Raw genomic sequence first — 26733 nt, forward strand, 5'->3', positions numbered from 1 at the left:
TTTCAAGCGGCTACTAAGTTGTCGAGACATTAATACTTATTGAGTTGCTTGGACCTAACCATTTAATCAACAAAACTGTTAGGTATTTCTTAGGGCCCAAGAGAGTCATGAAAAATTAACTGAGACACTCAGGGCACCATGAACTGAGGTTTAAGAAACTCTGAAGGAATCAGTTTGGAAAGCGCTTAGCATAGGTCCAATTTGTGGAACGGGGCTAAGGAGCAACTGTGTGGCCCCCAGCTTGCTGGCCAGAGGTATATGAACCAGTCCAGGAATGCAGTGAGCTCACCCTTTGGCCAGGCTCTGTTTGAGGATACTCTCTCATGGGTCATCCTCAACTGTGCATTTATTCAACGACTATCCCATGAGTACCCAGCGCTGTTCTAGACCCTAGTGACAATCAGCAGGAACAAGGCAGTAAGACCCGACCTCATGGAGTGCAGTTCTAGTGGAGAGGCACGCTGGAGCCCTGAGTCCCTGATACAAAGACAGGCGGTGAGACGTGCTATGGAAAACACAGATGGAGCACAATGCTTGGCAGAGACCTGAGGGCAACCAGTCAGAGTGACAGCCACGTGAATGTCCCAGGAAGAACACACAGCCAGGGAGAAGAGCAGTGCAAAGGCACGGATATGGGAACAGAAGTTTCCTGTTCGGGGAGCAGCAGGGTGTTCAGACTGACTGAAGCCAGAGACTGCAGACTGCAGGCGAGGGCAGAAGTAGACGGGTCAAGGTCATCAGGGCCAGACTGCCCTGCCGACTGAGCAGGATTCAGTGCAAGGAAGCCTCAGCAGGTCGGAGTAGAGAGTGCCGCGAGCTTCTGTGCCTGGGGGACAGGGTGGGAAGGCTAGTGGGGTAAAGCAGTCCTAGGGGAGAGTGGCTTGGCTCAACGTGGCTGGAGGGAAGATGGTGAGGGGTGGCCAGATTCCGGGTTATAAGGAAGGTTACAGCCCGCGCCGACTGCTTGTGGACCACAAAGAAGGTGATGGAAAGGAAGGATTCACACGTGATGCCTAGGTTTGGGCCTGAGCACCCAAATGAATGAGGGTGCCATTCCTAAGATGGGGGTAAACAGAGAAGGTTGTCCTGTGTGTGTGTGTGTGTGTGTGTGTGTGCACGTGCGCGCGGAGGAGGATAGTGGATAGAGAGAGTCTGGCCGTGGAATCCCGTGGTCCTGCTGCCCATCTGAGTTCTGAGAGAAGTGAGCCACGCCCAGCAGCGCCGGCACCACCGTTGTCCTTGAGGGACCCCCGTGCGCTCCAACTGCCTACTCCAGCCAGGCACGGGGGCAGGAACCACACAGACTTTGCACCCAGACCCGGTGGGTAGACTCGGCCGGCGGCATGACATACTTTAACAGATTTTCTGAGCTCCCAAGACAGGACAAGTGGTGGGCCCCCTTGTGTGATCCCTGCGGGAGAGGCACATCCCCGCAGCTCCTCGCCCCTCCCCCCCCAGTCATCCTGGGCCAGCTGCGAAGCCAGATCCCACCAGGGGAGCAGGAGGTGGACCACCACGGCCCTGCCGAGGACAGTTGGGAGTTAGTGCCCATCCCTGAGGCCTGAGACCTGGGTCCGCCATGGCCATTGGCCCCACATGGATGGGCAACCTTCTGACAAGGGAGGGGACCACAAAGCCAGTCCCTCACCTCTTTCTGAAAGTGCTCACCAGCTTTGGAAGAAGCAGCAGCGGAGATCGGGTGTACCGGGGGACCAAAATCCCTATTTGTCAAATGAATCCAAATTCCTCCCAGCAGCCTCCAAGCTCTCGCGTGATCAGGCTGGCACTGTGCTCTCCTCCTTCCCATGTGCCGGCCAAGACTTCTCTCACACGCTCACAGAACATCACAGCAGAGCCGACACAAAGCTGTATTACCAGTTAGGTAGCCCCTTTTACAGATGAGGAGATTGAGGGGGAATAGTAAGTGGCCAAGCTGGGCCTCACCAGGCAGGGGCCCTGCTCCTCAACCATTGTGTCTCTCTGTCTGAAAAGGGGGCACATTCTTCCCCAGCTTGGACCCTTCCCCGGGCTCAGCCTGTGAGTGAAGAACCTCTCCCTCTGCCTTGGAATGTTCTCCTCACATCTCTCTCTTTAGTGCTCCATTAGACCATCACCTCCTCAGGGGCCCTTCGGGACTTCCCCATCCAAAGTAGGCTCCCTGGTTACACTCCACTCTGCTCAAATCTCACAGCATTGGCCACAAACGGTAGGGGGGATCGTTGGTGGTTGGTTGACTTATTTGTCGTCTGTCTCCCCTCCCAAGAGACTGCAGACTCCCAACAGGTTAAGTATCTTCCTGTCTCATTCAACACTCTGTCCCCAACACCTGGCACAGTGCCTGAAACAGGCCAGGCCCTTGGAAAATACCTATGGAAGGAAGAAAGGCGGGGAGGGCCCCCAGGCCCAGTGCCCGCTTGTAGGATCAGCCCTCATGAAGCAGCCTCAGCAGCACCTGCTGGGATGTTCCCACCTCTTTCCCGGGGACAGGCTTCCCCATGCCGGGGCCAGACACCTCCCTCCCTCTCCCCTCAAGCACACCGGGGCCCCTCTCTCGTCCTTTCCAAGCCTGCTCAGAGACAAAAGGAAGCTCACCTTTACCAGCACCCATGGTGGCCCCCGTCCCCATGCCGGCCACCCGGAGGGGTGTGTCTTACTCATCCCCACTCTCCAGGTAAGGAAACTGAAGCTCCAGGACTAACTGTACACTTTGTACAGTGTACTGATAGGTGGGACCAGAACCTCTGGCGGTGTTTCAGTTCTCCGGGACGATAACAGGGGGTTAAAACAGAGCCGTGGGACGCCTGGGTGGCTCAGGTGGTTAAGCGTCTGCCTTCGGCTCAGGTCATGATCCCGGGATCCCGGGATCCTGGGATCGAGTCCCGCATCGGGCTCCCTGCTCAGTGGGGAGCCCGCTTCTCCCTCTAAGCCTCACCCCTCTCATGCTCTCTCTCTCTCTCTCAAATAATAAATAAATAAAATATTTTTTAAAAACTAAAACATAAAGCAGAGCTGTGGCCTCCTACCTCAATTCTGACTGAGGGTCAGTAGAGCAGGTAGCAAGTACTAGGATGAGCGTGGGACAAATCAGAGGCCAACCTCACAAAGGGAATTCTGAGAGCCCATTTCACAGCCCCACGCCGCTGGTGGGCTTCTAGCCTCAAGCACACCGGGGATCAGCCCTCTGCCGTTTCCGGCAGCAGGAAACAAACAGAACGTCAGGTTGGGTCCAATCCCAAGTCCACTTTTCCCATCGGCCCTCACTCAACACAGCCACAGGAAGACACAGTTGCAGCTCAACGGGGAGCTGCAGCCTTTGCGGGGATGGCGCCCATGCCATGAGCCCTGGGAGCCATCTGAGGACTGGGGCCCCCTCCAGGCCTCCCTCCCCAAGGGAGCTCATGCGTGAGGGGACCACACATGAAGAACGGTGCCCCCTCTCAGCAGCGGGAATACTGGACGTTTTCCTCTTTGTGTCTGTTTAGAATTTTTCTCATTTTTCGACAACAAATGTGAATTTCTTTAAAAATTGGAAACACAACTTTTAATTTTAAATGAATGTTAAGAAGAGGCACATTTGAGGAGGACCTGTGAGAGGCTGGGGAGCCCGAGCCAGGCAGGTACTGAAAGTCGGAGGGGAGCTTGCCTGTAGCTGTGGACGGTCAGCGACCTGGGAGGGGCCACGGTGCTCAGGATCCACCCCAGGCAGCCTGCCCTGCGTCAGACCAGCCCAAGATGGTCAGGCTGATTCCTGCCTCCAGCAAGGCTTTGCTCCGATGTAAGCATCAAGCAGGGAGTTAACCAGTCATCATTCAGTGATGAATATGCCACCTGCAGGATGAAGAAGTGCCACTTGGACAAAACAGAGCCTCTTTCTCTGGGATCCACAGCCTACACCTGCAAGGTCACACCTGCAACAGGTGGGCTCCCAAGAAAGCCACCAATAACTACACCCCTGGTCCTCAAAACCGAGATTCAACAATAAGAGAAATACATTAACTCACAGAACCAAGGCTACGGGAGGGAGCAGAGTCTGTGCACATGATCCAGTTCACCCCCGACACCAGATGGATGGAGAAACTGAGGACCAGGAACCCGACAGCTCTGGGACGCTCTGTGGTTAGCACTGTCAGGGCTATGCATACAAAGGAGAAACACTGAGTCTTAAAAAGGAAGGAAACTCTGACACATCTATAACATAGATGAACCTCAAGGACATTATGCTAAGTGAATAAGCCGGTCACAAGAAGACAAATCCTGCATGATTTCATTTACATGAGACGCCTAGAGTAGGCATATTCATAGAGACAGAAAACAGAATGGTGGTTGTCAGGGGCTGGGGAGAGAGGAAAATTGGAGGTTCTTGTTCGATGGGCAGAGTTTCAATTTTGGAAGATGAAAAAGTTCTAGAGATGGATGGTGGTGATGGTTGCCCAACAAAAGGAATGTATTGAATACTTCTGAATTGTAGACTTAGAAGGAGTTAAGATGATAAATTCACCAGCTCTGCTCCTGGCCCCGCAGGAGGCCCGACCGATCGCCACACTGCGTCCACGGCTACCCGGCTTCCTCAGTGGAGACTTTCCCATCAGACCAAAAACTAAAATAACTTATTCTGCCAACAGAATTTTGAGGAGCAAGACAAACTTAAAAGTGTCATTTTTTAATTACTAGATTTCCAGAGTTGGGGCTCTAGGGGATTTTTCCCTTTTTTATTTTAATCTATCCAAAAGGTATAAATCATGAATGGGCTAAAAATTAAATTAGCTACAAAGTAAGTCAATCTAGTGTGGCATATGGTGACAATAACTGTGATTATCCTCATGGCCCAACAATAGGGAGCTGACTGAATAAGTTAGAGTCACCCACAGAGAACACACTAAAGCTACGACAAAATTGTATTATAGGAGGATACTTAGCGCCATGAAAAAATTAATCATAATGACATATGATAACAAAATATTAAGTTTAAAAAGTAGGTTAAGAAACAATTAAGTCAATAGGATTCCATTTTGGTACATGTATGCACGAGTTGTATATACATATGCATATATACATAATACATATGTATATACACATACACATATGGTTATATGCCATATCCCTGTGGGATCATAGATACAATGCGTATAAAAATTTATAAGTAGAAAATATTGATAAATTTAAACTTTTTGGTTTAACATTTTTAATTTCTAAATAAGTTATAAAATATTCATTAGAGATGAATTCATTAGAGATATATATTTATAGATGGGAAGACAACAAATGGACTAATACCAAATATTCATAGTGGTTGATTCTGGGTACTCAGGTCATGAGTGATTTTTATGTTTTTCTTTGTGTTTTATTGTATTTTCCACTCTTTCTATCCTGACCAGGTATTAATGTGATGAAAATGGTGTCCTTTTTTTGTGCCTTGTGATTTCCAGCCTTCTTCCATTCAGACGATGAGAAGAGATGCTGTCCTTTAGGACAGAGCCCCACGGAAATTGCCAAGGAATAAGGCCCACGTCCTCAGCACCCAGCTGCAGCCCCATAACTGCTAATGGCCTCGGGCATTTGATGGTGGACGAAGCACGAAGGAAAACCCACCAGGAAACTCGGTCCATCTCCCGTTCCGTGGGGTTCAAGATTTGCAAGTCCCTTTGCATGGGGTACGACCAACCTGCCAGCAGACGAACCCCCCAAAAGACCACAGCCTCTTCCCTTTGGCCCTACCAACGTGTCTCATCCCCAGTGTCTGCACAAGAGCTATCTGGCCCTTAAATGCAGCCTGAAAATGGTTTTGTTTGGAGAACATACTACCTCCTGGACACTAAATTAAAACACACAATTAGATTTCCATTAAGTTACAGCAAATTCTGCTGAATTGATCTAATCGGCCTACATTCCTATATGACATCATGCTTTAAAGGCTTGGCCTGAACATAAATACTTAATGTAATAAATACAGTCTGAAATATTTGATCTCCTTGGCAGTTTAATTGATCTACTATAGAGACTGACAGGAAAAATTAAGTTAGTTCTGTCTCGTCTCTGCCGATAGCACATTTTCATCATAAAAGCACGTGAACTACAATTTTGGTTACAAGTAAAGCTCTAGCACACTGATTTCTTGTTGAAAGTTAAGGTTAACTGTAACAGAATTGAACAAGGAACTGAGTGTGTGGATTTATGAGAGCTTTAACACAAATACCATAGTTCATGTCTTTTGATAGATGATGATGATAGATAGATAGGAAATATATTTTATGATTTGTAATTACCAGCCCCTTGTCATGAGTGAGGTGTTGGTAGATGCCTACCACATTTACGCACAGATTTTTAGATGCTGTGACTATGCGTCTTCACCAATAATCAAGTGCACAAGGTCAAATTCATACCCAAATGTCTTCTACTTTAGAACCCCTGATGTGCTTTCTCCCATCTCCATTTTATGGTTTATATTGCCTTTTACCATGAGTTGTGTTTATTATTATTATATTATTATTATTATTGTGTTCAGTTTTGTACCCAGCTCACCTCCCAAACTTGCAGTAAGCACCCTTCACCCACTCTCACCCCTATACTCCTGATGCCAGAACTGAAATGTCCCATTTGGGTACAAAATAAAGACTGAATGTTTGGGGAAGGCAGAAAGGGAGGGAGAGTCTCTCCTTCCTGACTGAGCTGGCATACTTTAGGTCCTCAGAGTTACCTTCTCCCAGGTCCTAAACTTCCTTGGTATCTCATGGAGAGAAACAGTGCTCATGGCAAAGTTGCTCAATCTGATTCATGTCAAAATCCCCAGGTTAATTTGGCAGGTTATTCTGCTAGAACTGACACCAAGTCCCACCCCTGTCTGAACTCCACCTAGCACTTGTACACCCACTATCTTGACATCTGCTCATTTGTTCAGCAAATGCTCCTCGATGGGAGGCAGCTCAGTCAAACATTCCTTGTGCTGTGACAGTCTCAGGGCCAGTGCCAGGGTCCCCTTTCTGCTTAGATGTATCTGAAGGGGCAAACAAAAAATGACAACACCCAGATCCAAGGACCCTCGCACAACCCAAGGAGCAGCAGGGACTTGCGTTCTGGGCAGCCTGGTGCCAGTTAGCACCACCCTCCCGCCTTCGAGTGGCAGCCAAAACTCTGGATGGGCAGGCTGCTTCTCCCGCTGCATCTGGGCACAAGCCAGAAACTTTCTGCTCAGCTCCCTGCACCCCAGGGCCCCATTGATTAGCAGGAAGGGCAAACCCATCAGCACCCATAGGAAATGGCTTCTGGAAAGTGAGTTGCAGTTTTTAAAGCCAGAGAATGACAGCAGGTGCCTGTAAAAGGAACAGAATCGATACAGGGTGTGGGGAGCTGGACGATGGGACACCTGGGTCCCTCACTTGCCCTACTTCTGACAGATGTACTACGTGACCTTGGACAGTCTTATCCCCTCTCTGGGCCTCTGTTTCCCCCCTATATCCTGGAATGATAACATACTCATTAAGAAGATTCTTTACAAATCTTAAGTGCTGGGATTCTCTACCCTTGTCTTCCTGACATCACCTGAGCGTGGAGAAGGTTACGGCTGACCTAACCACTTTCCCCATAAGAAATGGGTACGTTTTACCCCTTGCATTCCCTGCTCCCCAAATACTTATACCCTTACAACCAAGCCAAGGACCCCTGGAGGGCTGTGCTGCTTTCTTGGAGTTGCACACACCTCCGACCTCATTAACTATGCCTTGAAGGCTGAGAGGCTCTCCCATTGAGGAGCAAATGCCTGCAGGAAGTAAGACCCTCTGCCCCAGAGGTCTAAAACCAAACCTTAATTAGATCCCAACTGACTCCCAGCCTCATCATCAGAACCCTAACAACTGCCATCACATACTGGATGCCTGCATGGGCCAGGCACAGATAGACACCCTGCTCACCACAAGCACTATTCGGTATGACCATCATGATCCTCATTTCACAGGTGGACCCTATGATGAGAAAGTAGCAGCTCTGGGCCATGGCCAGTCTGACTCCAGAACTTGGACTCACCTTGAGGCCATGCCATCCTCTCCTGGGAACGTGGCCCCACCCAACCTCATGCTTTGCCCTTTCCTCAACACACTAGGCCTGCCTGCCTCAGTGCCTTTGCTCATGCTGTTCTCCTGCCTCGGGTCCTCTCACCCGCTGGGCAACTCCCATACTTCCTTCAAGCCCAACTGAAACATTGCCTCTGGAAAGACTTCCTTATTCCTACAGGGAAAAATGTACTCCCCCCTCAGGGCTTCCCCCACACCTTGCCTGCCCTTGTTGGCTTCTATGAAAGCACAGGACTGTGTCACATGAGATGGAATTCTTTACTGACGGTCTCTCCAAGCCCACCCTTGGCCTGTGAATCCCTTAAGGTCAGGATGCGTCTAATTCATCACCAGAGGTTTGGCCTCTGGTTTAGATTCCGGCAAAACAGGGTACACAGTAGGTGCTGAATGAGGAACAGGAGGGCCCAGTTGTTTCTGGGGTCCAACAGGTGGCCAGCACTGCAGGCTAGTGAGGCCAGTCTCCTACACCCAGAGCAGCATCACCTGCTTTCCTTCTTTACCCAAACCTCCCTATCACTTACTCTGCACCAGACTCTGTATTTGGGGCCAAGGTGAGTGGCTTGGAAGGACCTAGAGGTGAGTCAGATATGACCAACACCCTTAAAGTGCTTGTGGTCAGGATTGGAAGCAAGGTAGGTTCAAAAACAAACACCCCAATTCAAATCACGATGTCAGAGAATCCTCAATGCCTGTGTCACTCAGTCGCCGAAGAGGGCCCTCAATGAACCAACGTCCCAGCATTCACATCTGTGCGCAGTCCCCTCCACTCAAGTCTGGTTGGCCCTGTGACCAGCTTAAATCAATAGAATGCATCAGAAGCAACACTGCGCCTGTTGTGGGCATAAGCCTTAAGAAGGTGTGGCATCTTTTGGTTTTCCGCTCTTGGGAATCAACTGTCATTCAACCCCATCCCAAGCTCACCGCAGGGAGAGAGAAAAAGAGAGCTCCCAGCCTCCCAGCGTCCCTGCCAAGGCCCCAGACAAGGAAGCGCTACCATGTTGCAGGTACCAGCCCCAGCGGCCACGTGACCACAACCTCATGAGAGAGCCCAGGCCAAAGCAACAACAGAACTGCCTGGCTGAGCCCAGCCAGTCCTCGGAATCAGGAGAGAGAGTAAAATAGCTGGGAAGCTCTACTGCTGCTTTTATTATACTCGGTTTGGGGGCAAAGTAAAACAATACTAACAGCTGGAATGGAAATTCTAAGAAAATCCCAAGCCAATCTCCCCATGATCATAGATACAAAACCCCTGAACAAAGAACTTGCAAACCGAATCCAGCTCTATATAAGAAGGATGATGTGTCACATCTAATTTGGGTTTATTCCAGGAATACACAGTTGGATTAACATTAAAAAATCAATCAATGTAACTTACTGTATTAATACATTGAGAAAGAAAAATCACGTGATCCCCTCAACAAGAAGCCGGAAAAGTATTCAATGAAATTCAACATTCATTCAGATTCATGATTTTTTTCAATGATAATTAAAATAAAACTCTTAGAAAACCAAGGCAAGAAGAAACTATCTTTACTTGATAAAGGATATCTAAAACAAAACAAAACGAAAAGACAACAAACATGACGGTGAAACCCTGAGATCAAGAATAGGCCAGGGTCGGTCACAAAGACCACATATCACATGATTCCATTCCTAAAAAAGTCCACAGTAGCAACAGCAAAAATGCTCATGACTGATAGAGACAGCAAGATCCGTGGTGCCCTGAGGCTGGGGCGTTGGCAGCAGCCGGGGAAGTTACTACTAATAGGTACAGGGTGATGAAAACGTTCTGAGCTTGATCTTAGTGATGGTTACACAACTCACTTAATACACTAAAATTCATTGAACCATACACTTCAGTGGATGAATGGTACGGTGTATAGCTCAATAAAGCTGTTATAAAAGAAATGGAATGAGGCAAGGATGCCCGTTGTCACCACTTCTATTCAGTACTGTGCTAGGGGTTCTGGCTGGCACAGACAAGAAAAAGAGATAAAAAGCATAAGGATTTGAAAGGAAGAGACCAGCTCTTTTTATCTGCAGATGGCCTGATCATACACATATCATAAAGAATCTACCACTAAACCTAATTATGTGAATAAATCTCCCAAACATAATGCTGAGCCGAAGAAGCAGACACGAAGAATCTGTTCTGTATGATTTCATTTATACGTGAAGCTCAAAAAAGTCGAGCCTAAATGATAATGTTTCAGAATGCTTGCTTAGGTGGTTGGCAAAAGTCTGCATAGTGCTCTCGCTTCGGGGAAGGAGAAAGGTGTCCAGGATTGGAGAGCTTCTGGGGTGCAGGCAAAGTCCCAGCGGGTGGTTACATAGGTGCTTAAAATGGGTCACTACACTCTAGATGCATGTTTTTGAATTTTTCTAATGAATATGATATTTCACAATAAAATAACTTTTAATGTTTTTCGATTGTGATTTTTTTTTAAGCCACAACACAAAGGAAAAAGTGATTAAAGAGGAATAGAGGGGAGATATTGGAGAAGGAAGAGGCTGCCTCCAGCCTGGAGTTTAGCCTTGGTGGGCAGAAGTTTATTGGGCAATAAAGCCCTTTCAGTCCCAGAATCTGGACACTTTATCTTGGCCTGAGCCCAAGGCCAAGGCCAGTGTGAGGCAGCGAGGTCACATTCCTGACTAACGAAGGGGCCTGGCTCTCTGGAAGGATGTGGCCAGACCCTGGCCCAGCACCGGACACCCTGCCCCTCGCCTCACCCTGGTCCTCACACACACACGCACGCACGCACGCACGCGATGCAGGACCGGGACTGCTACTCCAATTGCTAGTAACTATTGAGCTCCCACTGCATGCTAACACTGAGCAAGTCCCTGGCACATAGCACCTCCAGAGTCCTCACAGCCTGCAAGGCCCAAACGAGGCAGCTCTGCTGGGGAGGTGAGAGCAGGGCTGTCTGCCTCCTGCCCCTCCAGCAGGGGATGGCTGGAGCCACCTCAGCTCCCCAGGACAGGATGGGAGGGCAGGGTAAGGAAAGGTCAGACCTCAATCCCTTGCTCTGCTGCTGGCAGAGTCTAAGGACTGACAGCCCCCTACCCCCCGTGGCCCGCCTTGCTCTACAGGCGGCCCTACCCTCCCTCCCACCCCCTCCAGTTTGGGGAAGGTTGGCCGGGATGCCCCCCACCCAGTGCAGGAGAGTGGCTGTGATCCCGCAGCGTGAGCACAGACGGAGTTATGAAAGTTCTCCCCCGGCAGCTGTAATTAGTTTCCTTCTCACACCCAGCTCTCCCAATCACAGGTTAGAGGCAGCTGGGCTAAGTGCACCAGGGAGAGGGGGCCTCCGCGGACTGTGGCTCACCTGCCCCCATCGCGCTCCGCTCCTCCTGTGGCCAGCACTTCCCCGGAACAAACCCAAGCGCCTCCCTCAGCCATTAATAACCTCCTCTGCATTAATGAATTGTGAACACAAGCCTGGCCATTAAGCCAGCGCAGGAAAATTCTTTGTGTTGCAAAGGCTTTTTCTCTGGACACCCATTACTGTTATGCAAACCCTCCCTGCATGGGGTAGGATCCTGCTGCCTTTTTATTCTAGAGTGTCCATGGAATACTCAATAAGGAAACCCACCAACTGCAACAAGATGGGTCCTCTCTGAGGACCATCCCGAAGTACAAAACACATCACTGCCCATGAAGCCCCACGGAAGGAATGGGTGCCCTGCCCAGGAAATCCTACCAGGGACAGGAAGGAACCCCCATCGTGGCCAAAAAGGTAAGTCACAGCTACAGTAAAGGTCAGAGAAATGGGAGACGTTTGGAAGATGCAGACATGACTGGCTCCTTTAAAGGTGAGTGGGAGCCAGGGACTTGGAAACGAGAATGAAGGGATCTGGTTAATAACGACGGTATTTACTGTGCCACACACTGTTCCAAGAGCCTCAGTTTTCTAGCTCCTGCGCTTCTCATTCAGCTCTATAACTTCCGTCTTATTGTGATCAAGATCCCCGTCTTAGAGATGAGGGGCAGAGACAGAGAACCCCCAGTGCTGTACTCAAGACTTACATAGCTAGGGAACGGAAAGGCGAGGATTCACCCCAGGCAGGCCACCCCAGAGCCCTTGCTGGAGGCCACTGTGCTGGTCGGCTGCTTGATAATTAAAGGATAATTAAAGGAAGAAACCCCCACAAGTGCCTGGTTTTCAATTACATTGCTCTGTCCCCGGTGGGCAGTTTCCGGGCCTGAGGTAGCCAGCTGCCCCAACCCCAGACGGGCACAGCCCAACGCCCATTCGGGAGCCTGCCGGGCAACCTGGAGGCTAGTCGGCCACACCCCCACATATGGACGCTCTGCTTGACCGTCCAACCCCAGAGGGGCCGTGACCTCCCACCCTCCAGGGGTGCGCGCCCACCTCTCACTCTTCCCTGGCTCCCTACTGCCTGAGTAGCCCTGCTGACCTACCCAGACACAGCCATCCAAGCACACACAGCACCTCACGCACTCCCAACACTGGGCCTGCTGAATGAGCACCCCCAGGACCCCAGCCCCGGAGCTGTGGCTCAGCTACCCTGACCTGGCCCTGGGACCTGGCTGGCAGCAGAGCCCACCCCCTCCCCTCAACACAACATGATGGTATGCGGCAGAGCGCAAAGCTCCAGGAGGTCTCCGCACTCGCTCCCTGGCCTGAGGCAGAAGCACCAAGCTGAGCTTCACTGACGTGCCAGTTCCGAGCTGGGTGGATTGTCCAAATACTGGGGTAATTTTCAGTCTGATCTTGGCTTCCCCAGCTCTCTAGCTGCTTCCAAACCCCAGACCCCTGCTTTCAACAGGTATCTCCAAGGAATGACAATTAGTCCTTCTAATTTCCTAAGAAAACCGTACTCCAGAGTTGTCTGCTACTGACTTCTCAGTCTGTGTGCCAAAGCTCAGCAAAGTGGCTGAGAGACCGACTCCCCTTCCTATTTTCTGGGCCACTTCCCCCCATAATCCAAAGATAAAGAACCAGAGTCCACCTCCCCTGGCATGTTCTGGGCCACAGCCACAGAGCTTCTAGGGCCTGTCCACCCCACTCGTGTTGGAGACCGGGCTTGGCATTATCACACAGCTCTGTATTCTGGGAGCCCAGCACTGTGGGGGCCCCGGGAGCTCATTCCCTTTACATCTCATGGACCTGCATGCCCTTTTCCTTCCCCCGGTGCAGCCTGCTTAAGGAGCTGACAGCCAGTATTCCAAGAGCGCTCCTGTTTTCAGAATACATCCAAAGTCAAAACATTTCCAGGCAAGAGAACAGCCATTAAGCTACGTTCAAGGACAAAGAGCCCTCAAGGGCCACTACTTAAAGGGACTAAGCAAACTGTACCTCAACAACCCCCTAGCTCTCCCACAAACACCCCTGGAGGCTCTCTTAACATTTCCCAGCCAAGGACTTCACATCTGTCACAACAATGCCTGGAACCAAAAGACCGGGACCCCCAGCTCAGAGTCCTTGGCCTTGTAACAGCTCTGGGAGCAATAGCTGAGGTGCTCCATATGCCCCCTGGGAGAATCCATCTTGCCCTGGAGCACCGGGAGCCCTGCCTTGTCTTCTCACTCTGGACAGCTGTCAGCTGCCTCGCACAGCAGCTTGGGCTTAGATCCTCGGGCCCTGGTCTGGAGGTGCAGGTCACCAGTCACCCTGGTGCTGTCTAGGGTTGGGCCAGAACCTCGGTGGCCTACCCAGGATACTTGCTGTCTCCAGCCCAGGGCTGTATGGTCCCACTAGGACCACAGAGCCTAGGGAAGCAGACATGAGCACTGGTTTGAGTCTGGGAGCTGATACTGAGTGTGATTTCTTTCTTCTGGATCATTTGCAAGTTGCCACAAGCCTGGAGAAGTGGATTGGGATCTCTGGGCTGAAAGGGACTGTGGTGCTCAGCTCACAATGGCCTTGGTCTCCGATAGTCTTGGGTGAGTCTAGACCCTTCCCCAGGGCTCACACCCAGCAGACCCATAGTTCTCCTCTCTTGCTGGGAAAAAGGAGAATTGGGGTCCAAGGCCCTACCAACAGGTGCCCATCCAGAGGAATGAATGCATACATGGTGTCTGGAGGAAAGGGCACATCAGGATCCTGTGGAGGGCAGCCCAGACCCCAAAGGGGAGACCTAGCTGAATAAGCCATGTGTGAGCAAGTGACTTCTCCTCCTCTGAGCTTCAGTTTCTCATTTGTGGCAAGAGGGATGGGCTTAGAAGCCCAGACAGGTGCCTTCTAGCACCAACAAGAAGCAAAGCTCCTCCCACTTAGGTGAGGCAGTCCCCAGGGTGGCCAGCACCCCTGGGGAGCCAGGCTCAGGCCACGAGCTCTGTCCGCATTGCCTACCCAGTCACCTGTGGGGTGCACTAAGGTGAGGGAGGCCAGGTCACAGCCCAGAAGTCCCGGCACTGAACCAGGCCATAGGAAATCAGGGTTGCTCCTCTCGTGGGCCCGGGCACTTAATTTCTGTAGCCCGGGGAAGCCTGGGAAGAGAAGCTATTGGTTGCAAGAGACTGAAAGCTGTCTTGTCCCCAAACCACTTAACGAATGTTCCACAAAACAATCAGATGTTGAACCCCAGGGTATCTAGAAACTGACTCGTGGGCACACACTTGTTACCCAGGTCCTGAGGCAGAGGCTGGGTGCCCCAAGCACACCTCCAGGGAAAGCTGAGCCCACATGGACTAGAGCCGGGCAGTTCTGACTCAGAGACTTCCAGCTCAGAAAACCTGGCTCCCAGAGGTGCCTCCACATGGAGTCAGGCACTTTTAGAAGGCAAAGACCCCCCCAACCAATCCCAGCTGTTTCTCAGAGCAAAATGGCAGACCACGGACTGCTCTGACCAACTGGGTGCAGGTTTGGCCTGAAGGACTTGGAGACCACATTTAAAAGATGGGAATATCTCAAATAAAAATCCAGACTTCCAACTTCTCCAGAAATTGCAATAGTTCTGGCAATGCTGTGTCCGCATACCCACTTGACCATCATCAGCTGGCCTGAGCAGCAGCTGACCCCTGAGTGGGCGAATCCACCCCCAGCCCCACCTGTGCCCAGCCCCTTAACAGGCTCCTCAAATACCTGTCTCTGACGTTGGAGAAATGGATCTTTTCCCCGTGCCTTTCCTGTAAGTATGAAAATGACATATAGACCAAGAGGGTTATGTGCCTCAAGAAAAGTAAGCAAGAGCTCATTAGTATCTGGGGAAGTGAAGACAATGCCTACCCACATTCACCTCGCTCACTGTCTGCCTGACACCTGAGCTGCCCCCTGCCCCAGCACAGGACCGCCGTCAGGAAGGACTTCCCATGGGGTACACAGGCTGCCCAAACAAGTGCCCTACAACACGCAAAGATACACCCTAGTTTGGTGAGCACCCTGTGATATCTGTCACCGCTGTAAGCTCTTGCACACCCAAGCTCCACCCCCTTGACCCCCTCAGCGAGGGCAGCATCAAAGGAAAGCCTGTTTCTAATGAGGCAGACACAGGACAGGCCCCAGGTGTCAGAGTCCAGCCAGAAAAGTCTAGGGAAGGGCTGGAGGGCAGTACGTACCAGTGAGGGATGAAGAGGGGAGACAGATTGACCTTTACCAGGCCCTGCCACCAGCCCTGCCTCTGTCCTGGGTCAAAACTCAGAAGACACAAAAGCCTCTGCTCTGTCTCCCTCTCGCCGCGGCCCTGGGCCTCCCGGCTGCAGACACTGTGCCCTCCCTGCTCAGCAACCTGGCCCGCTCGCCCTTCCTCAAGCCACTGCAGGCCTCCTCCAGGGCCCCAGCTCACCTAGCCAGAGGGCCTGGCCACAGGCAGCCATAGCAAAGACACGGGAATCACGTACAACTCATGAGGTTGGAGGGGGGCAAGCAAAGAACATTTATAAAAGAGGTGGTTACTCTTAGGAGCTGAGCTGGTCCCCACAAAAACAGAGAGGATTTGGCAGACAGACACAGAATTGCTCCTCTGCCTAGACCAGTTCCTTAACTGATCCCCAAGTCCCATTGGTCATCTCCTTCCAGAAGCCCCTTCCAAATGGGACTCTACCTCCGTAGCTCCCTATCAGCCTACTCTGTCCTGTGAATATGTTCCAAAGCCACTCTGGGGTGCGTTCTACATGGCCCCTGGAGCTGAAGGAAGCATGAAGAAGCACACGGGGGGCCAGAGCTAGACAGAGGTGAGCCAGCTGTCTAAGTGAAGGGATTTGCCCAGCTGCCTGGACCACTCAGAAGTGGCTCTGGGCCTCAAGGCCCCAACTCCTACAGAGGAAAATCCAACCCCAGGAGCATGGCTTGCAGGGCCTTCAAGTGTTGGCCCCTGCCTGGCACCTCCACATTATCTCGGGGAGCTCTCCCATGGGCACCCACCATACCAACCATTCTCCAGGCAAACCTCCTTCTCCTCTCCTCTCCCGACACTCTGCATGTGCTGTTCCCTAGGCCTAGAATGCCCTTCTCTGCCTTCTGGAGACTCCCCAGGGAAGCTACTTCATGCCCTCATTCAGCCTCCAGAAACCACATTTGCGCTGCGGATTGCCACTGTGTGTGTGTGTGTCTATCTGACTTACCAGCTGGAGGGGGACCCCTTGAGGACAGGAGACCCCAGATCCTAATGCAGAACAAGCAGAGGACCCTCTAGGAGGAGCCTCTCCCACCGCCTCTATTATCAAGAAAAAGCCTACAGCTTACACCTGTACCTCCCCTCCCAGACCCCCTGTGACAGACAAGCCCCAGAGCAGCACAGACCCTCACTGCCCCAGACCCCGTGTGGAAGCCAGCCCTGCTCCTGGCCAGCACAGCTGCCTGGCCTCGTCCCAGGAGGAGTGGGTTTGAAGCAAGGAAGGCAGAGACGGTCACATTCATCCAGCGGGGATGCCCCAGAAGTCCCCAAGGAGTTCCTCTCTCTGGGCCTGACCAAACATCCCTAATGGTTTGCATCCTTCAGACAACAACAGCTATTTTCAAGAAGAGAGCAAACTCTGGAAAATCACCAATCCTAGCCCTGCAGACCTCTGACGTCAGGAGTCCCCAGGGAGGTGGGCGGGCACGCTGCATGTATGGAGAGGGTCCTTGTAACCTGGGACAACTGCCCATCGAGGCCTCACCCACGAGCTGCAGGTTAACACCCAAAACTGTTACCAGGAGGAGAAGCCCCCTGTGAACACAGAGTGGTCCCTTGTGACACAACCACCTCTCAGACAAGCCCCCAGCCAGTGCAGTGATGCCCACAATCTCAGGCCACGTAGAAGACAAACAAGATAGCATGTCGGGGAGCAGATGCTGTTCATGACCCTGACGGTGACCGACAGGAGAGAAGGAGCCGCACTTGCCCGAGGTATAAGCATGGGCGGAACTGAGAAACCAGACCGGCCAGACCATCTCCGCGACCCCTTGGGGACAGCGCCCGGCCGCGCCAGCCAAACCCCAGCCCCACCCCACCAGCCAGCAGAGACAATACATACCTTTCAGGGAGGCAACATGCGACAGGGCCTGGGCGTAGGTGGCCGTGTTCAGGAGGGTCCCCGGCAAGCAAGAGGGGAAGAAAGGTCCTGTGGGACCCACAGTTCTCCCCAGGCTGCTAGAGAAAAGAAAATCACACTGAGTTCCCAACCCTGTGTACCCGCCAAGCCTCCAGACCCCAGGGGCCCGCCGGCCTCACCTCTGCTGGGCTTCCAGGGCCTCCTTCTTGCTCCGGGCCTGGTCCCCCGGGGGCGGGGAATTGATGTTTCTCACGGGAGGTGGTGTCACCTCTGCCATGGGCTCCTTGGCTCCTGGCTCTTGGTCGGAAGCCCCTCTCTCTGTTTTTCTCCATTTGGCCCTTCGGTTCTGGAACCAAACCTGAGTGCCCCGTGGAAATGCATATCCCATGGAGGCAGAAAATCAGACAGGAGGAGGGAACCAGTACCCAAACCCAAACGCCTGGGTCCTGTCCCCAGTGCTCACGGCTCACCTTGCAGCAGCTTTGGGGGGGGGGGCAGCCTCCTCTCTCCAAAAGATGTCCCAAAGCAGTGCCCTCTGGACTGCAGCTTCAGACCCAAAGATGGGCCAGAAGATCAGTGTAGAAGGCATGACAGGCATTTCTTTAATGAATGTTAAATCATAGAAAGTATCCAAATGCATCACCCACAGTAAGGGTACAAGTGTTGTAGAAATTCTTGGCGTATCCAAGTGTATTTATTTGATGTGAAACGTATTTCCTATGATTGTGGGGAGGGGACATCATCGTCACAGCAGTTTGTAAAACACTGCCCTGGGGTTTCCTCATCAAAAAGGCTCATTCCGGGGGCACCTGGATGGCTCAGTCGTTAAGCGTCTGCCTTCAGCTCAGGTCATGATCCCAGGGTCCTGGGATTGAGCCCTGTGTCAGGCTCCCTACTCTGCGGGAAACCTACTTCTCCCTCTCCCACTCCCCCTGCTTGTGTTCCCTCTCTTGCTGTCTCTCTCTCTCTGTCAAATAAAATCTTCAAAAAAAAAAAAAAAAAGGCTCATTCCCTCTTAGCAGGTTTGCCTGAGCACCGGACTGTGTCCGGCCTCAGACCTGTGAAATCCTCTCTGATGCACCAAAACTCATGACGGGCAGCCCAGCGCACCCACGAGATACAATGCCTCTGGAATCAGCCCTGGTTTGGTTTAAAATCCACCCCGACCCTGTAAGGCAGGTAGGTCTACCCCCATTTTACAGATGAGAAAACTAAGCACAGACAGGTTAATTAACTGGCCCAAGGTCATTCAGGTGGTAAGTGGCAGACCCACGATTTGAAGACCAATGGCTTGGCTAGGGACCAGATCCAAACTCCCTGGGAGTAATAATGGTGGCCACCCCCAAGCATTGTTAGCCCAGAGACGCAGGAAAAACACGGAGCACTGTCGTCCGACATACAGCCATCAGTCACTCGGTAAGCATCAGGCAGCCTGATCCTTTGCCATGCTCAGGTTAGGAGGAGCCTTACGATGCACCTGCCCTAAGTGCCTTCTGAGAGACTGGTGTGGAATTCTGCAAGCCTTAGCAATCAGGATGGCATCTGCAGAGGAACAGCCTCATGGCAGCCGGACAGATGGGGCCCAAGGTGTTCCCAAAGGTCAGTGAAATCCTGCTGCTCTTTACCCAGCAGAACCTCGTCCCTTCTCTCCTGGGAGATAATTCCTGGCTTTCAAAAAAGTCCTGGCTCGACCTCCCTCCAGCCCCCCACCCGGAGCATCCTCCCCTCTTCCCACCTCACACTGGCCCAGGAGAAAGCCTGGGTCCCGGGGCTGAGCCCTCCACCAGCCCACCCCACTTCTGAATTTTCATTCTTCTTTAACTGGGTTTCTTTCTTTTTTAATCCAGTTGGCTTTTAATTGCACATATCAGCAACCATTGAATAATGATTTTATCTATATTCTAAATTTAGGGCAGTTAAATGCAAAGCAAAATGCAGACACTTTCTTGTGTCTTAATTGAATGAAGGTCACAGCTATAACAACATTTAATTGAGCTATTTTTCATTATCATATTTTAATGACTTTGCACTGACAGTTCGCCTGCTTCTGAGGAAAGAGCATGATGGAGTCGTTTATTTCCCTATTTAGTTATTGTTTGACAACATCAGCTTCGATTAAGCCCCTGCTTTATAGAACATTAATCATATTTGAATGAGCAAGGGGTATAAATGTAAACACATCGCCCTTCCCGCCACCAAAGCCCGCGTCCCCACACGGAGGCTCGCTGAACACACGCTTCACAGCCATTGTCTGTTTGCATAATAGCCAACAACAGCCTGACCAACAATTCCCAGCCTTAATTGTTACCACCCCTATCTCACCCTTGCACCTTTCAGGAAGAAGTTATGATCTTCCACTTCTGAATGCTCAATAATTGTGCCATTTATCTCAATTTGCAGTTCAGTCTTTAGGCAGCTATTGGCAAACTGGCATTAAAAAAAGAAGGGATAGACAACATCCTGGCCAAAGGAGATTTTCATTTCCAAATAATAATCAGTTTAATTTGCCCACATATGACCAATGATTCATGTTCAGATTTAATAATCAGGATCACATAATCTGATTATAGGGGAAATAATTTGTTTACAACCCCCAATTTACTGCTCAGAATTCCATTATCTCTCTTCAGCCATTGGTTTTTAAGAGATACTAACATGACCCAGGGGAACCGAAAGCAAACTATTATATTTCCTACAATTAGATCTTTGCATAGTCTTAACCCCAAGCCCCTACATAAAAAAGAACAGAAACAGCATGGAGGAAACCCCATAAATAAAATGAATATATAATTGTGCTCAAAGAATAGCTCTCCCGGAGAGGCGGCTCTGCGAATCCATTCCTCCCGCACTCGGGCACATCTGCCGGGCTCGACGGGTTTGTGCACTTAAACGTAATCACCGTGTGGCTTCTAAAAAGAAATCCTGCTTAGAGACGGTCACCGCGGGCCATGCTCAGCTCGGAGGCAGCCCTCTCGCTGCTGCCTTTTAAAGATTTTTAAATTGCACAAGTTCTTCGGATCCACTTCGCTGAAAGAGTCCGCGTCCAGGGGAAAAGTTGGACATGATGCAATTTCTGGAAAGCAGGTCCTACCCTGTTCCCATCTGAAAACATAGTTCTCTGCAATTGAGCAGCCTTACCCCAGAGCGGTCAGAGCTGCTTTGAGAATAGCATCTCAGCTCTTTTTTTTTTTTCCCAAAGCAAGGAAATGGATGTGCATTGATGTAATTTAGTACCTTAGAGACGCGGACAAATTAGTGTAGAACATTATCACTAGTTAATTATGAATGACCGATTAATCAACCTAATCTAATATTCCACATTATGTTGATGTTATTAAAGTGCATCATGAAAATGACAGATAGTCTTCATTTGCTTTCTTTGGCCAAATGTGCACTCTGCAGTCATGATGTCAAAAAAAAAAAAAAAAGTTTGCCAGTTTTAATATTAGAGAGTTAAATAATTAAAAAGAAGGTTTACCTGCACTCTGGCTTCTGTGAGGTTTATTTTCATGGCTAGCTCTTCTCTGGTGAAGACATCGGGGTAGTGTGTTTGGGCAAAAACTGCCTCAAGAGCTTCCAGCTAGTAAAAGGAAAAAATATTTACTGGTGAGAGGCTGTGGCAAGGTGAGAGGAAGCAGATGCATATTTCAAATTTGCAAGGAGCGGTGAGAATATAGTTGCACAGATCAACTGGGGGAGGAAGAGGGAGAAGAAAGCTCTTTGAAAAGATCCCACAGAATTAAAATTTTAACCACGGGTGACTTAGGAGCTAAGACTCACTAACGACATCGGTGCTCCCCCAAGAAATAAGAATAAGAAGAGAAGCACAAATATTTATATGCTTTTCCATTTAAATAGATTCATAGGAATCAAAGGCTCTAAGGGGGGCCTTATGAGTCAGAGCAATCCACACAGCCTTCCCCATAGGACATAGGAGAACAGGAACAACTTGCAGAAGCCCTCACTGTGTCAGGCCCCCAGAAACTCCCAAGAGGTATTTGGGCCACCTTCCTGACAGCTCCAGTTTGCACAGATCTAAGAAGAACCCAGGTCCAGGAAATACAGTATGAGGGTCCCACTAGTAGCCCTTCCATTTATGGATGGCAATATCTTCTACAAATCAGTCAGTTTCTTGGGCCCCAGTCTTCCCATCTATCTGCTGGGATTAAGAATGTCCTACCTGCATTTCTCAACGTTCAGATGATATTGCTGATGTGGAAATGTTCCCCCAAACTACCAACCTAGGGCAAATGTGAGTGATCACTATTGTCCCTTTATTTCCTGTCTGGGATCAGAAGATCCAAGTCATCTACTCTCTCCCCAAACAGATTTCTTGACACATAAAGCACTCAAGAAAACAGAAAGATCCAGTTTCCATAGTTGGCTTTATTTTAAAAGACAAAGAAGAGCTGCTCAAACTCTGAAATTTTGGGAGGCAGGAAGTCGCTGACTCTCAGAAAGGGAGCGCCGTCATTACCTGCTGAAGAGTAAACGTCGTCCGGTTCCGGCGCTGTTTTCTGCGCAGAAACCCATCATCGAAATCTCCTGGAGAGTGGTTGCCAAAGGGTGCAGTGCCTACTGGGAGCAAACTGAATCAGCCCGACCCGAGGGCCTCCCTGTCCTCACACTGACCCCGGACACACATGCTCATTCGGAGGCACCTCCAAGCAGAGTCCTGTCTGTCCCAGAGCATCTTTCTCTGCTGCTCTCATTGGGGCCCCTTCTCTTCCACTCTCTTGTGCTCTCTCTCTCCTCCAGTAACCTTTGACTTTAGGCCCCAACTATGTTTATTTCATCAGGCAGGTGGAGACCTTCTCCCCCAAGAAGGCCAAATCCGCTTTTCTTGTGAAATGCTGGACTCTGGCCAGGAAGAATCACCGGCTTGAGGCAGAGCCTTCACTTGCCCTTTGGTTTCCAGCTGCACCTGCATCCAATGTGCCTTGAACTCATCCCCTACCTCGGATTCTTTCATAGAAGCCTCCACAGTTCCTGTCTGCTCACCTGCTAGTTTACTTTCCCTTGCTTCTATAAACAACAAGGCTGACCGGCTGGGGGTTGGGAAGGAAGAAAAACACCAAGCGCTTTCACTGCACATTTCTCCTAGAACTTCAGGACACAAGGAGGTAAGAAGTTTATAAATGAATATTAATTACTGTTGGTCACAGCTCATCAGCACCATAGTGGATCTGTTATATAGATGTCAATTAACAAGAGGTCTGCACCAATAGCCAGCGTCCTGAATTCCAAGAGACTTAGGCAGGGCCACTCTCAAAGGGCATCCCACCCTCTGGCCAGGCTCATAAAGGACCCATTGCTCTCACTTCCCTGAAAAGAAAAGCGTCCTTTCCACCACCCTCCCCAGCAGCCTCCAAAGCTCATATAAAGCCAGAACAGAATTTGGCCCCAAACGTGCATTCAGATCATTTTCCGAATATGCACCATTTACTCCACAGTCTACAATGGCTTCTTAGAAAAACAAATGAGCAAGTTCCCATTAGCCAGTGAATGCTGTACCTGCCATGGGCTCTGGTCTCAGAAGCACTGCATGTTTGGCATTCGGAGCTGGCAAGCCACACAGGCAACCTCCCTCAGAAAGACCTCAGTCCCAAAGAAGCAGGGTCCTCTGGACTTTTTAAAATTCTATCTACTAAGGGGGGGTCCCTTCTACTTATTATTCTGCTCTCTAGTGCCCCATCCTTTGCCACAATACCCCAGTCTCTCCTGAAGCCTTCCCCTCCAGCTTCTTGTCCAAATTGCACTCTTCCTCAAAACCCTAGTTACAAAGATTTCTCTCCAGCTCATTGGCAACTTCAAAGGGACAGCCTCAAAGCAGCCTTATTTCCATTATTTTGCAGGAAACCAAATGGTCTCTCTTTGATTGGTGAGGATGGAATGCAGACTCTGAGATGCTCCAAACATTATCTGCCTCAGCCTTCTAACTTATACCTGCTGGTCCGAAATTTTTCTACAACATGTGCACATAATATCTGTAAGTGAAACATTATGTGCCTAATTGAATCCTAAAAAAGACCAATGGCCCATCGAATTAATAAGAACAAATAGAAAAGATGAAAACATGAGAAGAGGCTTTTTACTTAAAAATAAGTAGAAATGTTGATAATATGAAAATGTTAAACGCTGCCGATAATTAAACAAAACAATGAACTACTATTTTCACCATTTTGACAAAAAAAAAAAAAAAAATAAGGTGCATAATGATACCCAGTACAGTTAAGAGTGTAATAAAATGTGCATTTTCATTAACCATTTGTAGGAGCATTAATTGGTGCAGCCTTATTAGAGGGTAATTTGACAATATTCATCAAAGATTTAAGTGCACATATACATATTTAATCTATGAATTAGGTAAAGTATGCTAAAATAGAAAAAGAAGAACATTCCTGGCAACACAGTAGAAGGAAAAAAAAAAAAGAACTGGGAACAGCCAAAGTTCCCACCAGTACAACATATAATGAAATATTACACAGCTGTTTAAAAGAAATCAGTAGATCTGCATATATTGACATGGAATAATCCCCAAAACATGTTACAAAGTAAAAAAAGCAACGTCCCAAAGGATGTGGAAGTATGATCTCAGCATAAAAAAGGCATAACATATAGAAAGAAAAAGTGTGTTTTTCTTGAAGGAATCACAAGAAACCAACAATAGGGAGTATCTTTTAAAAAAAAGGTGGAGAGGAAGGAGGATTTCACTTTTCAATGTGTAGGTTTCTGTTCTATTTGAATTTCCTAAGCAGGTATATGTAGTACTTTTTAATTCAATATTAGTAAAATTATCTGAGAAGTGAGATGATGAACCATATTTTGCTTTCTTCTTTATGCCTCTCTAGATTAATAAGGAATAAAAATTAAAAAGCTCCTAAGCTGAGGGAGATGTCATACTCCAAAGGTCTGTTCTCAGCCCTGCAAAGCACAGCAGATCACCTCCCCAGCAACACTAAACTGACAAAACAAACCACCCCTTTCTGCAAAACTAGCTCAGAAATACATCTGCAGAGGGATAATAAGGCTCTTAAAGACACATCTCCTTTCTTCTGGTCCTAGCGCTCAGAATCAGCATTGAGGTGGGATGTGCCTGGGGTGTGGGAGGGAAAGGTGAGCAGCCAACAGTTCAGTGCACTAGGGCCATGATCGGCCAGGCCAGGACTCACCCTAAGTGACTTCTGCAGCCCACCCTGTAGACAGGGCTTTTCCCCTAAGTTACCCAAGCAGCCCACCACCTGCTAAATACCCACATCTTGACCTTCCCCTCTTTAACCTGAGGAGTGGGCTGTGCCATACCCATCAGTCCAAACCCCAGGTTCAGAAGTGCAGAGTAGTTGTGTCCTCCGCACATGCAAAGGCCCTCCAGGCCTGGGGTACAGTGTCAGGGGATGCACCTCCTAAAACTGGGCAGCACAGGTCCTTGGAGATTAAAGGAGGTGAAATGCAGACAAGTGTCTGGTCTTCCCTTCTTAGGAATGCTGACTGACCTAGCAGGGCTTAAACACGGATCCTTAGCCTCCTTTAGAAAATTCTACTGAACTCTTAAAAGCGTCCATGGTTAAGACAAAAACAAACTTTCTGAAATCCCTGGGCATGTTGGCCATCGGAGGCCCAGTTACTGCTCCAGGTAACTGGAGACAAGGTGGATGAGGTCCTCTGATGTCTCAAGCCCCTCAGTGCCTCACCACCTTTGCCCTCCCCCATGCTTCCCTCGATTTCCTGGCCTCCAAAATTCTCCCACCCCACAAATAAATCAAGGGAGTAGGTTGTCAAAGCCAAATCCTGGTATATTCCTCCCAGTTATAAAAGTTCTAGTATCTCACGGCTGAGACTCCTGCTCTGAGGAAGATGCTGTTACAAGTCCAGAAGGTATGGCTTTGCCTTTGTCTAATGCCCACCCAGGGGGTCCCCCCAGGCCCTGTGTGGGGGCACCAGAGAGCCAAGCTGTCTCCTTCTCACAAACCTACTCCCACCTAACAATCCAGGGCAGAGAACACATGAGGGATCCTGAGGCAAAATGTCTTCTAAGGCCTGGAGACCCTCAAACTCTCAAACCCTGGCCATGGGGCTGCCCCTGGGAGTGGGGAGTGGTTGGTGTCTGGGCTCAGGAAACCCAGTGAGTCACAGGGGAGGAGCCAGGCCAGGGCACTTGGGGTGGTGGTGGGCTGGGCCACCTAGTTCCAGAGGGCAGCAGTGGCCCAGAACAGACGTTAAAGCTTCCCTGAGCAGGACAGCCCTGCCCTCCAAGGGAGAGCAGCCTAGCGTGGGTCGTTCATGGCTCATGGTCCCTGTCAGGACGATGAGGGCCAACTCCCTACTCCACCTTGGTTTTTCGGGATGTTTGCAAAACACCGTGAAAGATTGATGCGGCCCCCAGGGCCCGGGAGACCCGATTAGAGGCGTGACACCAGCATCTGTGCTGGGAGGACCCGGCGGGTCCCTGCTGTGCGAATAGCCCCGGGCCAAGCGGCCCAGGCGGGGAGGGAGGTGGGAGGCAGGTGGCGACAGGGCGGAAGGCTGGAGTGAGATGTAGGGAGGAGGCCAGGGGCACCCGTACCCACCTCCCGGCGGCTGCAACCCTCGCGGAGCGGGAACCCATCCACCCACCCACCCGCCACGCTGCCGCTCCTGAGCTTTCTGGCCAGCTCCGGGCTGTTCGGAGCGGCCCCAGGCGCGGCGCTTACTCACCCTCTAGCTGTGGCGGGCAGTGGAAATAAAACATCGCCGACGGCCGGATCAGCTGGACGGCGGGGCCTGGGGAGGGCGACCGCTGGACAGACAAGGAGCGCGTATCTCCGGCCCGGCTGCAAAGCAAACAGCGATAGAATCTAAGTCTCCCTCTGCCCGCGCCCCGGACTGGCCCTAGTGCGCACTGGGCGCCCTCCTCCCGGAAGCCACCACCCTCCCAATGCCCTAAGCCCACTGTGGGGACTGAAGGCGACACGGCAGCTCCGTCTTAAGCCCGGTCCCCGTGGGACAGCCCTTCGGTTCGGGTCCACCTCCCAGATAGCGATGCCCCCACCTCGGCCCCAACACCAAACCCGGGCAATCTAGCTCCCGGCTCTCTGGGGTCCCCGCCGCAAGCCCCGCCACCCTGGCCACCGCAGCCGGGTCCAGCGAGCTCGCCAGGCCAACTGCGCGAGCTGCAGCCCGGGCCGGGAAGGCAGCCGAGCCCCAAGGCCGGGTGCGCGGGGCCAGGTGAGTGGGTCGGGAGCCGCGCGT

General features: G+C 50.6%; 1 protein-coding gene across 1 annotated transcript in view; it reads right to left on the reverse strand.

The window, feature by feature from the left end:
* DRGX (dorsal root ganglia homeobox) overlaps nt 1–26233 on the reverse strand; it is a 26903-nt gene extending 670 nt beyond the window's left edge. The window contains exons 1-5 of the mRNA XM_021700142.1: nt 26200–26233; nt 21983–22080; nt 20984–21085; nt 17685–17863; nt 17488–17600 (exon numbers count right to left, since the gene is read on the reverse strand). Of these exons, the coding sequence (XP_021555817.1) occupies nt 17488–17600; nt 17685–17863; nt 20984–21085; nt 21983–22080; nt 26200–26233 (526 nt within the window). The remainder of the gene's footprint in view (nt 1–17487; nt 17601–17684; nt 17864–20983; nt 21086–21982; nt 22081–26199) is intronic.
* Between the last annotated feature and the right edge of the window lie 500 nt (nt 26234–26733).

This window comes from Neomonachus schauinslandi, chromosome 6 (assembly GCF_002201575.2).
Source record: "Neomonachus schauinslandi chromosome 6, ASM220157v2, whole genome shotgun sequence".
Taxonomy (NCBI): Eukaryota; Metazoa; Chordata; class Mammalia; order Carnivora; family Phocidae; genus Neomonachus; species Neomonachus schauinslandi.